The 12,675-nt window shown below is 39.0% G+C and overlaps 1 protein-coding gene across 1 annotated transcript; it reads left to right on the top strand.

The window, feature by feature from the left end:
• The first annotated feature begins 4,293 nt into the window (after nucleotides 1–4,293).
• LOC128558426 (sialin-like) lies at nucleotides 4,294–7,066 on the top strand. Its single transcript, XM_053547548.1, has 3 exons — nucleotides 4,294–4,563; nucleotides 4,839–5,084; nucleotides 6,770–7,066. The coding sequence occupies exons 1-3, from the start codon at nucleotides 4,426–4,428 to the stop codon at nucleotides 6,797–6,799; spliced, it is 414 nt and encodes a 137-aa protein (XP_053403523.1). The 5' UTR covers nucleotides 4,294–4,425; the 3' UTR covers nucleotides 6,800–7,066.
• Nucleotides 7,067–12,675: the final 5,609 nt, after the last annotated feature.

The raw sequence follows: 12,675 nt of genomic DNA, 5'->3' as shown, positions 1-12,675 counted from the left end.
ACCTCGAATAACTTGCACCTCACCGCTGTTGGTTTAAACATCTTACTTGGTGGTAGAATTCTTTCATATGAGGAAGTCATCCAGCTGGCTTACGGAAGATCGGTTGTTCTGTACAGGTGCCCGTCCGTGATGAAATAGTTCTCGGACAGGCACATCGAATCTTCATCCATCATCAAAATCTTGTTAAACTTGTTGTCTGTTACCATTTTCTGTGCAGATATAAATAATTTTGGATACGGTCTCCGCATATTTGGTAATTGTAGAAGTGGCCTTCTTAGTTTCACAAAAAAACCCCCAAAACAACACACTATATACGACATAACTTTTCATTTCATTATTGGTTTGGAAATTTAGCCTGCTTGCGGCGGTCTGCACTGTTCGCCACCCAGTCAGGAAATTGTCAGTGAACAACCTCTTTGATAAACAAGTGGTAATACCCAAAACTGAACGATGGACCGATCCATTTTAGAAATTTAGCAGGGTGAAGGTTAAAGGTAATATTGTAGGATTTATAAACGCGTGGCGGATGACAGTGACTTGGTTAGTATAAAATATATTAGTTTATTTTCTAAAATCATTATAAATACTTGTTACATTTGGTTGTTTAGGACTCATATAATAACCCAAAGGTATGAAAATTATAAATTGCTATTCTATATCCTTCTTTCGTATAAATATTTGTTGTAGGTAATCAAATAAAACATTTTAGTCTATAATATAACCTTGCAAAAAATGATCTAAACTTGCCAATTTTTTTGTGAAGCTCATCCAAATAAAATTTCTGGTTCTAGTTAATTGCTGCAATCAGTTTTTAAGGTTGTATGATACTTGCGTTCTGACGGTAAAAGAGCTAGACTTTAGGTCAGTTTTTTTTTCTCAATATTTTTCACACTGGAAATTTCTAAGGTGAAAATGCCAAAACTTTCTGGGGATGTACGGAATCTTACACTGTAAGTATGCCAAAAAAATACCTTCGTGTATATTTTGACCATTTGACATTGAAAATAGAACATGTAAGACTGTAAAACATTTCATCAAAGGTATCGCAACGGTTCTGACCACAGCGAAATATGTGCATTCTGAATGTCACTTCTTATCTTCCAGCTACAACTTGTAAACTGGATTAAATGAAATGTGCATTCTGAATGTCAGTTCTAATCTTCCAGCTACAACTTGTAAAAAGAATTACATGAAATGTGCATTCTGAATGTCACTTCTAATCTTTCAACTACATATACAACTTGTTAAAAGTATTCCATGAAATGTGCATTCTGAATGTCACTTCTAATGTTCCAGCTACAACTTGTAAAATGGATTAAATGAAATGTGCATTCTGAATGTCAGTTCTAATCTTCCAGCTACAACTTGTAAAAAGAATTACATGAAATGTGCATTCTGAATGTCACTTCTAATTTTTCAACTACATATACAACTTGTTAAAAGTATTCCATGAAATGTGCATCCTGAATGTCATTTCTAATCTTCCAGCTACAACTTGTAAAAAGGATTACATGAAATGTGCATTCTGAATATCACTTCAATCTATTCTTAAAAGTAATAAAATACACATAAATATCAAGAATTTACAAAGTTAGTTAAAATAGTTAGTTAAAAATAAATATAAATAGGGTTTGATTTTTATGACCATGTAAAAGTAAACGTTCAATATCTAAATGATGTATTTTCATAAAAGATATCTTTATGTAATACTCGATTTTGTTGATTTTTTTCCCATAATACAATTATAAATATATTTTTTCCAAATGTATAATAGATTTCACGAATGTACTGTAAATGATTTGAAAAATATTGCCAACATTTCGAGAAAGGCGTTTGTTTTACAAACATGTTTTAGCACAATTACTGTAAAAGCAAATGTTTTTGCTGGACCAAAATTTGCGAATTTGAAATCTTGAGTATGATCGCTTGTTTTTTTTATATTCGCGAAATCTTGTAAAGAATAATCTGCTTGTTTCGCTGTACATAAAAGTTACACATCGTAAAGCATCTACCGCAAAGATCGATAGGATTTTTTAACCTTGAGGAATTTTTACCTGTAAAAAACATAGTTTTACATGTAACTTATATCCAGGGGCAGAGATGTCAATGTTTGTTTAATTAAACTCACTGCAAACATATACATTATCATATTGCTCTAAATTAAACAGCTATCTGGTTTGTTCTGTTCGTCTCAAAATTATTCCATTTGGTATGTTGAGAAAGTTTGTGTAGTAAAGAGATTTGTATTATACTAATGGTTGATATTTCCGCGATGATTAATATTCGCGAGGTGAGGGATATCGCGAATGAATATAGCGATAATTAAAACGTCGCGAAATTTTCTGCGTTTACAGTAGTTTATTTAGAACTAAGATCAATGTAAGCGAACGTAACTACCGTCAAGTATCATATCACTTGTAAACATAATTATTTTCAAAAGGACATATGAGCCGTGCCATGGGAAAACCAACATAGTGGCTTTGCGACCAGCAAGGATCCAGACCAGCCTGCGCATCCGCGCAGTCTGGTCAGGATCCATGCTGTTCGCTAACGGTTTCTCTAATTGCAGTAGGCTTTAAAAGCGAACAGCATGGAGCCTGACCAGACTGCGCGGATGCGCAGGCTGGTCTGGATCCATGCTGGTCGCAAACCCACTATGTTGGTTTTCTCATGGCACGGCTCATATGTATCAAGTTATGCGAATAGTATGCAGCGCAGCGTAAACAAATAAAAATATGTAAAAAAATAATGTGTTATTAAATGTTTTGCGACCTATTTCAAGGGAATATAGAATATCTAACAGGATAAATAGGCAAATATCGTGCGATAACTTGATATGTGTAATGTATTTTAATGAAACTTGATATTATATTTCAGCTTTTCGACATCATACTTTCGACTTTTTACCATCGATAGTTTCGACTTTTCACCATGCTGGTTTAGAGTTTTAACATCGTAGTATATATTGAGCCCCAAGCCTGTCTATCATTAAACGAGATAGAACGTAATCATGTTGTCTAAAGATTAAGACTTTTTGTATAAATATATAATTGTTTAGGTAGATATTTTGATCATCATGAATTGGAATATATAATATATCTACTTAAAAGCACATTTATAAACCAATATATATATACAGTGCTAATCAGAGTTTTTTCAAAGACTAGTAAAATGTGATCTATGCCTTTTCATTTCGGAGATACACGCTGTCTTACTGTAAATAATTGAAGTAAAATATTTTATAAAACGCAATTGGGCATTTTTTTTCTAAGAACTGGTACATAACACATACGTTATGGTATTATGAAAGGTTTTTATCTTTTTTTTCTGCAGGTCTATAAATTCTAGCATAAACATACTATTTGTTTTTGGGAATCGGCCTTATTCATACAAAATAAACCGAAGTAATGCACTGCTAAAGCACGTGTTTAAAGGCCAGTTTACAACCAGATTGTAGGCTTAGCTTCCTAAAAATAAATCAATGCGAGTCAGGTTGAGCTTTAAAAAACGATCCGTTATTTCGACTTTCAAACATCGTAGTATCGTTCTTCGTTGTTTTGAGCTCACAGTATGCGGTGATGGCCATACCGGGACACTGTAGATAGGTTATTTACTTAATTCTTACGACTTGTTTAGAATATCGTGTAGAAGACTAAGTTTATTTAAACATGATAAATATTACACGAGTTAGATTGACAGTTTAATTTATACTTTCAGGAAACACAAGAGCATTGGAAATGCATTCTTCCGGCAAAATACAGCGCTTGGCTAAAGAAAATCTTAACGGTACGTTTGATGAGCAAAGTGAGGAAATTTCTAATATGGCAATGAAGATTAAAGGTTAAGCACAGCAAAACAAGTTAGAGATGTATATCATTCTCAGTTATGTTGAGCTTAACAAACGAGCCACTGACTAGATTTTACAAAAAGCTAAGCTTGCATATTATATATACATATTATCTTTCAGGTCGATGGTGTTTGTTCTAGTGCCCCCCCCCCCACACACACACACACGCACAAACACACACATACCATTTTTATGGCCTCTTTTGCGTTCATTTTCTCCTCCACACTTTTTCACCCAATCCCCATTTTCATATCTTTCATATAATCACATTCTACTCGACTTGTTGACGGGTATATCTTTTCACTATAGTTTCTCTATGTGTATGGCCTACTTTGCGATATGTAGCTCCAGCTTTGTTACCTTTAGCCTGCCGGCGGCAAGTGATATTGCCTTTGCGACCAGTGCAGGCAAAAGTCATCCAGGCTAACCATGGTCTGCACTGTTCGCTATTCGGTCAGTAAATTAAAAGTTAATACTTCCAGGGAGTCTAATTTTATCTTTTATCTTTTCTTTAATTTTACGTGTCGTTCTGGTGCTCAGGCCGTTTTGTCCTTATCGTTATCGGCTTCTTTGGATTCATGAATCTTTACGCCTTGAGGGTAAACATGAGTGTTGCAATTGTATGTATGACCAGATCTGAAACTAGCAAAACATGCAACTTTACCGGTGGGAACGTTTCACGGTCAAATACCACAGTCGAATGTGATTTGCCAGAGGTTAGTTGTGAAAAAAGAAAGAAATGCTATTGTTCTGTAACATCTTTTAGCAACAATTTAACATTATAACATTTTCTCCGAAATTACTTCAATTCAGCAATAATTCTGTGCGTTATAAACGGTCATTGACACCTCTAAATGTAAGCAAGCTAGATATGAAAATTGTATACATTAGGTCATTTAGCATTAACATAATACCATTTGTGTATTTGTTTTCATTTTGAGACATTGTAATATTGTCAAATACGATATTTTTTATTTTATTTACAATACAGGTATCAAACCAAGATGATAGGTTCGACTTGGACAAAAAGACTCAAGGACTAATTCTTGGTTCCTTTTTTCTCGGATATGCACTAACACAATTGCCAGGCGGTTGGCTGGCGGGAAGATATGGCGGGAAAAAATTATGTGGATGGAGCATGTTTGCATGCGCTGTTGCAACATTATTAACGCCATTGGCTGCAAGGACAAGTGCGGGTGTACTTATATGTATACGTGTTGTGACTGGATTGTGTCAGGTATAAATAAGTAGGAGAAACTGCGTTCCAAGAAAGCAATCCTCGCCCCCTACCCCACCCCCTAAAACGACACCCTATGGCAATGTTTGTATAAATATGTATATAATGACTATTTTCACTAAAGTACACAGACAAAGAAACACATATAAACAATCAGACAATAAAAAAGGGGAAAATGAGACATCGCCTTGAAATGGTCACGGGAAAAACACCATAGCAGAATTCATATCAGTTAACTGTGCACAAAACCTCACTCAGGACTAACCAAAATATTCCATCGTTATAGGACAATGTACATAAAAGGATATCTCCGATGAGGTCAAAAATCAAATAGTTTGAACACGTTTCCACCCCTTATCTTCATAAACACTGGAAGGATTTTTTTAATAACTAGCATTAGTTGTTAACCTCATCAAGATAACTACCTGGTCACTAGGTCAGGGGTCAAGGTCACACTTAAAGGTCTAAATCATGATATCAGCATTTTAATTGCCCAGTATCAAAGCAACGCCTTTATTGATAGCTCAAGTTTTTGTTTTGATTTACTTATGTATAGTAGTTATACAATTCTACACAAATTGCGTTAACAGGTTACGTTTAATCCGTTGTTGAATATATTCTGATACATTCAACTATTTTACAAAGATGATACATTATTTGTCCAGAAAGCTCAATCAGACACACGTCAATTTTTTTTTTTGCGAATTTTTACTATAATCCTTGATATTGGTAAATATCTTTTTGATTAATATTGCCATTTAATAGGAGACGTCACAGGCGACTTTGTACAGTACGCCTGAATTATGAGATTGGGTTTTTCCCCGATTTATATCCAAGTTTCCATAACAATACCATGATTTTGTAATAAAACATGTATAAACTTCATTTTGTATGAGTTACTTTTAAGTTATTACTGCTAATTACCTAATAAAGTCATAAAACAAAAGGCCCCAGCACAAGACATCCACAGAGAATACCTGGCAATATTTGTAACTGTAAGTAATAAACTTATTATATCCTAATCATATTCTACAGTAAAGTAGAGTTTCTTAATTTAAAAATGGCTAATATTCTTAAAAACCAAATTGAAGTAAGCACCATGCCTTTCATTTTGCGACGGAAGCCATTGTTTCATTCATAAAAAATGTAAACAAGAAAGTGAAATCAAGTTGCGCGTGATCTAAAAGGAGCTAAACGAAAATATCATAAAGAAATCAATCCTCATGCTTTCACAATTACAAATATATATATATCTATTCAAACCCATTCCCAGTTATAAACATACATGCGAACAAATCTGTGTATTTTTACAACTTTACTACAGCACCCGGAAGCATGAAACCGATTCACCAAAATATTATTCCGCTTGGCTGCCACGAACGACAACCTATGATATTTTTTTTCATAAAGTGTGAATTTTTTTTATTTAATAGCTTTCATTTTTACCATTTAAAAGAAGTAATCGATAAAAAAGTAATATTACACGAATTGCAAGTAAACTTTGAAAAAATATATAAAATATCGGACTTCTTTCTAAGAGTAATTTTGTCGCCGACTCCAGTGAGGTGTTGTAAGGCATTTCCGCTGAATTTTCCCACGACGAAGCAGCGAAGATGAAATGCGTAATTTCTGCTATAGCATAGTGTTGTTGGCGTAATCGAAGTAAGTTTTTATGCATTCTGTAGTGCCTGTCCGGTCTGGTCCGACATACGTGAGGATAGCCCTACCGGAAGCCGAAAAGGGTGATTTCCTGTGGAGCGTTCCAGCCGGCTAGACGTCCTCAATAACACAACCCAGCATCTACAACATCATCATAATCTAAGGTTATTGGTAAGTTGTCTTGGGCTATATTGAATAATCACCAATTACAATATTGGTGGCAGCGGTGATTTAGAGCCCAATTTCGTCGACCAATAAATCGTTACCTAGCAAAATTTGATTTTTAGATTCGGCCATTTTGCCTATCTAAAAACTTTGTAATTCGGGTGAGATAAAGGACCAAGGGGGGCGTAATTGTATTTAGACGATTACGTTCTTGGTCAGATACATTTAAAATTTTATTTTGAGTGTATTTAGTCGAATAATTGAAATAATTATTTGAATCTCGCGGATAACTGTCTGCGCATGCGCCATCGGAAATCCAGGAAGTCGGCATTTCAGTTTCCTTTGGTGAATTTTTCAGGATCCATAAAAGGTATATTTTTTGGATTAGTCTGGAATTGAAATAATAAATTTATTTCTATATTGTTTGTTGTTATTCTTTTGATTTTTATCGAAGATGGCACAGAAAGAAGATTCAAAAGGTAAGCCTTTTGCTATAGAAGTAAGTGCACAGGTGGTCCCAATTAATTTTGCGACACTTGAGCAATTAAAAACAATACCGGGCATAAATGAAAAAATTGCCAAGGCACTTTTGTCCGTTCGTGAGTATACTGGGAATTTAACCCCAGAAACGCTGTCAGTAATTTGTCGTAAGAAATTTACGGACTTAGAGCTGGGTAAAATTGATTTTACCCGGAATAAAATGTGGGTACAGGTGGAAGGTGATGAAGAGGCTAAGACTCCTAAGGAGCCTAGTATAGCGTCACGTATAAAGGCCGAAGGTATAAGGTCTGCTCATGCTAGACCTGGGGTTTCGCCAGTAAGGGCCATCCCCAGACCTATTTATATGTCTGCAATGGCTCAAAAGGAATTTCAGAGTAAATTTCAGCCATTGTTGAAAAGTCCGGCCGACTTTGTATCTGCAACACCGGCGGGCAGGAGTAAAACAGATGTACCAAGGACGAAATTAAAGTTCGACCTTGGTGAAACTAGCACCCCTAAAGAGGGTGATGGTAATGCTAAAGCAACTAAACCATCGCCAAAGTTAGAGGTGAGTGCTGACTATAGTAGGACAAGGAAGTCAATAAGTTCCTTGCCAAAGCATCTGACATTTGACGGTAAAGGCAGCTGGGAGGCTTTTGATTTAAAGTTTACCAGATATGCAGAGGCCTGCGGATGGTCAGATGTAGAAAAATTTGATGGCTTGTGCTGGGCACTTACTGGCAAAGCTATTGAATATTATGTATTAATACATGATAGAGCGGACGTGAATTCGTATAAGAGTTTACGTAGTAAAATGGAAGCGCGTTTTGGGGAACAGGAGCTGCCGGCAGCAGCTCAAACACAATTTCAACAAGCTTGCCAGAAAGATGGTGAGTTGTTGGATGATTATGCAGACCGGCTTTTGACTCTTGCGGCGAAAGCATTTAAAAGTCTGCCAGATTCATTTGTGACCAATCAGGTCATAAATCGTTTCTGTCAGGGCCTATTGGATAAGGATGCTGGACAGAATGTGTTCATGCTTAATCCTCCTAGCATCCAACAGGCTAAACAGATGGTTCGAAAGTACCAACAGGGACATTCGGCCATATACGATAAACCGAAACGCGAACCCAAGCGGCGTGAATCTGAACGGGTTTACGCTGTGAGTGAAGGATCCGGAAGTGCTAGAGAAGCACCGGATAATAGAACTTTTCGGTGTTATGGGTGCGGCAAGGAGGGACATTTCCGCCGGGACTGTCCAAAGAAAAGAACCGATCAACAGGATCGGTTAAACAACAAAGGGTCGGACAAAGCAGTGGCACCCCGACCCTAGATAAATTCCCTGTTCCGGAAGAACAGAAAGACCACTGTAATAGCACTTGTAATAACCAGGTTAAGGTGGAGGTTGAATCTGATCTTGAGCATGTTGTTGTATGCCAGGTAAAATCGGCCTCTCAATTTTCCATGGGAATTCAAGTGGGTGATCAACCGGTAAAAGCAATTGTGGACACTGCTGCCCAGGTCACAATTATTTCAGACAAGGTCTATAATTCCTTGTGGCATAAGCCCCCTAAGGTCAAAGAGGTTAAACTTATGACTGCTGGGAGGGAGTTACGGTTAAACGGCTACATTGTTGGCCCCGTCCGGTTGAAAATAGGATCGAAATGGTATAAGGAGAATGTATATGTTGCCCCAATAGAACAACAAATGTTGTTAGGTTTTGACATTCTCTGTGATAAAGGCCAATCGATTTTAGACATGGGTAGGGGTATAATAATCTTTGACGGCATGCACATAACTCTTGATGTTGATAGCATAAACGGTTTTCCTTCAGTGTCCAGGGTTACTGTGGCTAAACGCAGGGTTATTCCGCCTCATTCGGTGGCCCATGTAAAATGTAAAATGGACACAGAACTTACTGATTATGTCATTGAGCCATTAGACCAGTCTAAGGTATGGAAGCCTAGGGTGGTCAGGGAAGGGTTCACTGATCCAGTAGTTTGTGTTGTTAACCCCACAGATAGGTATAAGTTAATTTCAAAGGGATCTGAGATAGGGAGAGCTTATCCAGTGTCCGATATTATTGAAGTGGGGGAGGAGGATGAGGAGTATAAAATAAATCAGATTTCTGATCTGGGTCGGCAACAGGACACTGTTCCTAGGCCGGAGAGTGATAGTGCTCTCCCGCCCCACCTTCAGCAAGTATACTCCGATTCCTGTGAATATCTGAATGAAGAGCAACAGCAGCAGTTGGCTCAGTTGCTTATTGAGTACCAAGATGTATTTGCTCAAGATGAGTTTGATCTTGGTAATTTTACTGCAATGGAACATGTTATTGAAACGGGTAATGCTGAACCAGTTAAGCAACGCATGAGGCGCACGCCTGTGTGTTTTGCTGGTGAGGAAGAAGCCCACCTCAATAAAATGTTAAAGGCAGGGGTCATCCAAGAGTCAATATCTGACTGGGCTTCCGCCCCAGTACTTATCCGGAAAAGGGACGGCACAGTCAGATGGTGCATTGACTATACAGCTTTAAATGAAAAATGTCAAAAAGATGTGTTTCCTTTGCCCTTAGTGGATGACTGTCTAGACACTCTGTCCGGGAGTGTATGGTTTTCGAAGCTTGATGCTAACTCTGCCTACTGGCAAGTTCCCATCAGGGAAGAAGACCGGAAAAAGACTGCCTTCATAACGAAATACGGTCTTTTTGAGCATGTGCGAATGGGATTCGGTCTATGTGGAGCACCAGCTACATATGCGCGAATTATGAATTTAGTCCTCCGAGGCCTAACATGGAAAGCGGTGTTAGCCTTTCTGGACGATATAGTAGTGCTTGGTAAAAGTTTCAGAGACCATATGGTTAATCTGAAAGAGGCCTTGCAGAGGTTTCGCACATACAAGCTGAAACTGAAGCCTAAGAAATGTATCTTTTTTCAGAAAGATATAGAATTCTTGGGAAGGAATGTCAGTGGCAATAGCTTAGCTATGTCTAAGACTGACATTGAAGTGGTCCAGCAATGGCCGGTTCCAACATGTGCAAAGCATGTGGAACGGTTTATGGGCTTAGCAAACTACCATAGAGGCTTCGTTAAGAACTTTTCGAAGTTAGCTGAACCTCTGTATGCTGTGACAGGCCAACGTCAGTTTGTATGGCGGGAAGAGCAGGCTAGAGCTTTTGAAGCTTTAAAAGAAGCTCTGACGCAGCCGCCTGTGTTGGCCTTGCCAACCGAAACTGATAAATTCATCCTGGACACGGATGCCTCTAATAATTCTATTGGAGCAGAATTACTTCAGGTCCAGGATGGCAAAGAAAAGGTCATTGCATATGGTAGTTATGCTCTTACAAAAGAGCAGAGAAATTATTGTGTCACAAGAAAGGAGCTGCTTGCTGTAGTTAGATTTACCAGGCAGTTCAGACACTATTTACTTGGCAGACCGTTTATTGTACGGACTGACCACTCGAGTTTAAGGTGGTTAATGGGGTTCCGAGAGCCTCAAGGTCAACTGGCGAGATGGCTAGAGGAGCTGTCTCAGTATAATATGGTGCTGCAGCACAGGGCAGGTCGTGAGCATGGTAATGCTGACGCTTTGTCTAGAATGCCGGCTGAGGATGGGCATTGCGAAGAGTATCATGCTGGTACACGACTGGAACAGTTGCCTTGTGGCGGGTGTAAATATTGTAAGAAGGCCCATGATAGTTGGGAAAACTTCTATGAAGATGTAGACGACGCAGTGCCGTTGGTAAATAAGGGTAACCCAGACAATACCTCTGTGGATGGCCATCACGGAGCATCTGGGAAGCCTGGGACCAAAAAAGGCATGGGAACGACTGTCTACGGGTATCAAGACGGAACCACCACTAAAACTGAAGGTGAGAGTGGCAAGCCAGCCCTTGCAATAGAAGTCTCAGATGCAGAATGCATATCTGAGAGTAGCCTACCAGATGAAGTAATTTTATCTGGCATGGATGTAGACCACTCTGGGGGAGTAAGCCCTATTGTGGTAGATATGTTCAGGGATGCTGTAGAACTCATTCCCTGGGAGGTGTGTGAGCACAGCCCAGGAACTGAAGTTACAAGCATTAATATGGTAACCACGAGGAAGGGTGCCAAAAATCAGACTGAGGCGGGTAAGGGTCTCGGTAATAAAGTCGATTCTGGACAATCAGGTTCAGTGTCTACTGCAGGGCAACCAAGTGCACAGTATAAGGTCCGATCCCCCGGAAAGGACAAAGGACTTGCCGTACCTACGGGTGCGACAGGTAACTCCGACTCTATACAGAGTCAGGGGTCTAGCCTTCAGAGTTCGACCCCGGTACCAGATCAAGGAACTCTGAGGGATAAATCAAGGCTGTGTAGTTGGGGGTTCTCAGTAGCAGATTTGAGAGATGCTCAGAAACAGGATGTGGAATTGCTGTTTGTTTTGAATTGGTTACGAGAGAGAATAGATCCGGATCCGTCCGATCTGTTTCGTGCCAGTCCAGGGGCTAAGTCAAATTGGTTAAACAAAGAACAATTTCTTCTGTTAGATGGTGTTTTATACCAGAATGACTCAGAACAAGATGACATTCGTCTTGTTATACCAGAAAGCCTGAAAGAGGAAGCTATAGCACTCAACCATAGACTTCCATCTTCGGGGCATCAGGGTGTGAAACGCACTAAGGAGAGGGTTAAGGAGAAATTTGTCTGGTTTGGGTTAGGCAGGGACGTTCGACAGTACGTGTCGCAATGTGAAACCTGTAATCAGAATAAGAAAGCCGATCGGCAAGGAAAGTGCCGATTGACTGAATACCAGGCAGGTTCGCCCATGGAAAGAGTACATATTGATTTCCTAGGTCCCTTACCTAAAACTCCTAGGGGCAATGAGTATGTGCTTATGATGGTGGACCAGTTCACCAAATGGGTGGAATGTATACCACTCCCTAACCAGTCCGCAGAAATTACTGCACGGGCAGCTGTGGACGGTTTCTTTACTAGGTTTGGAGTGCCCTTTGAGATATTTTCTGATGAGGGCAGAAACTTTGAATCGAAACTGTTTACGGAGGTCTGTAAAGTTCTTGAAATACACAAAGCAAGGACTACTCCGTATAGACCTTCTGCAAACGGTCAGGTAGAAAGGTATAATCGCACTCTGATGGATGCGGTTAGGTGTTTCATTGGCAAATCACAAAACCAGTGGGATTTGCACCTTCAGCAAATAGCTGGGGCGTTGAGATCATCTGTGAACCGTATGACCGGGTTTACGGCCAATAAGTTAATGTTAGGTCGGGAGGTCAATGCGCCTGCTC

This window comes from Mercenaria mercenaria, chromosome 7, assembly GCF_021730395.1.
Source record: "Mercenaria mercenaria strain notata chromosome 7, MADL_Memer_1, whole genome shotgun sequence".
NCBI lineage: Eukaryota > Metazoa > Mollusca > Bivalvia > Venerida > Veneridae > Mercenaria > Mercenaria mercenaria.
This window is presented reverse-complemented; position numbering and strand designations above follow the sequence as displayed.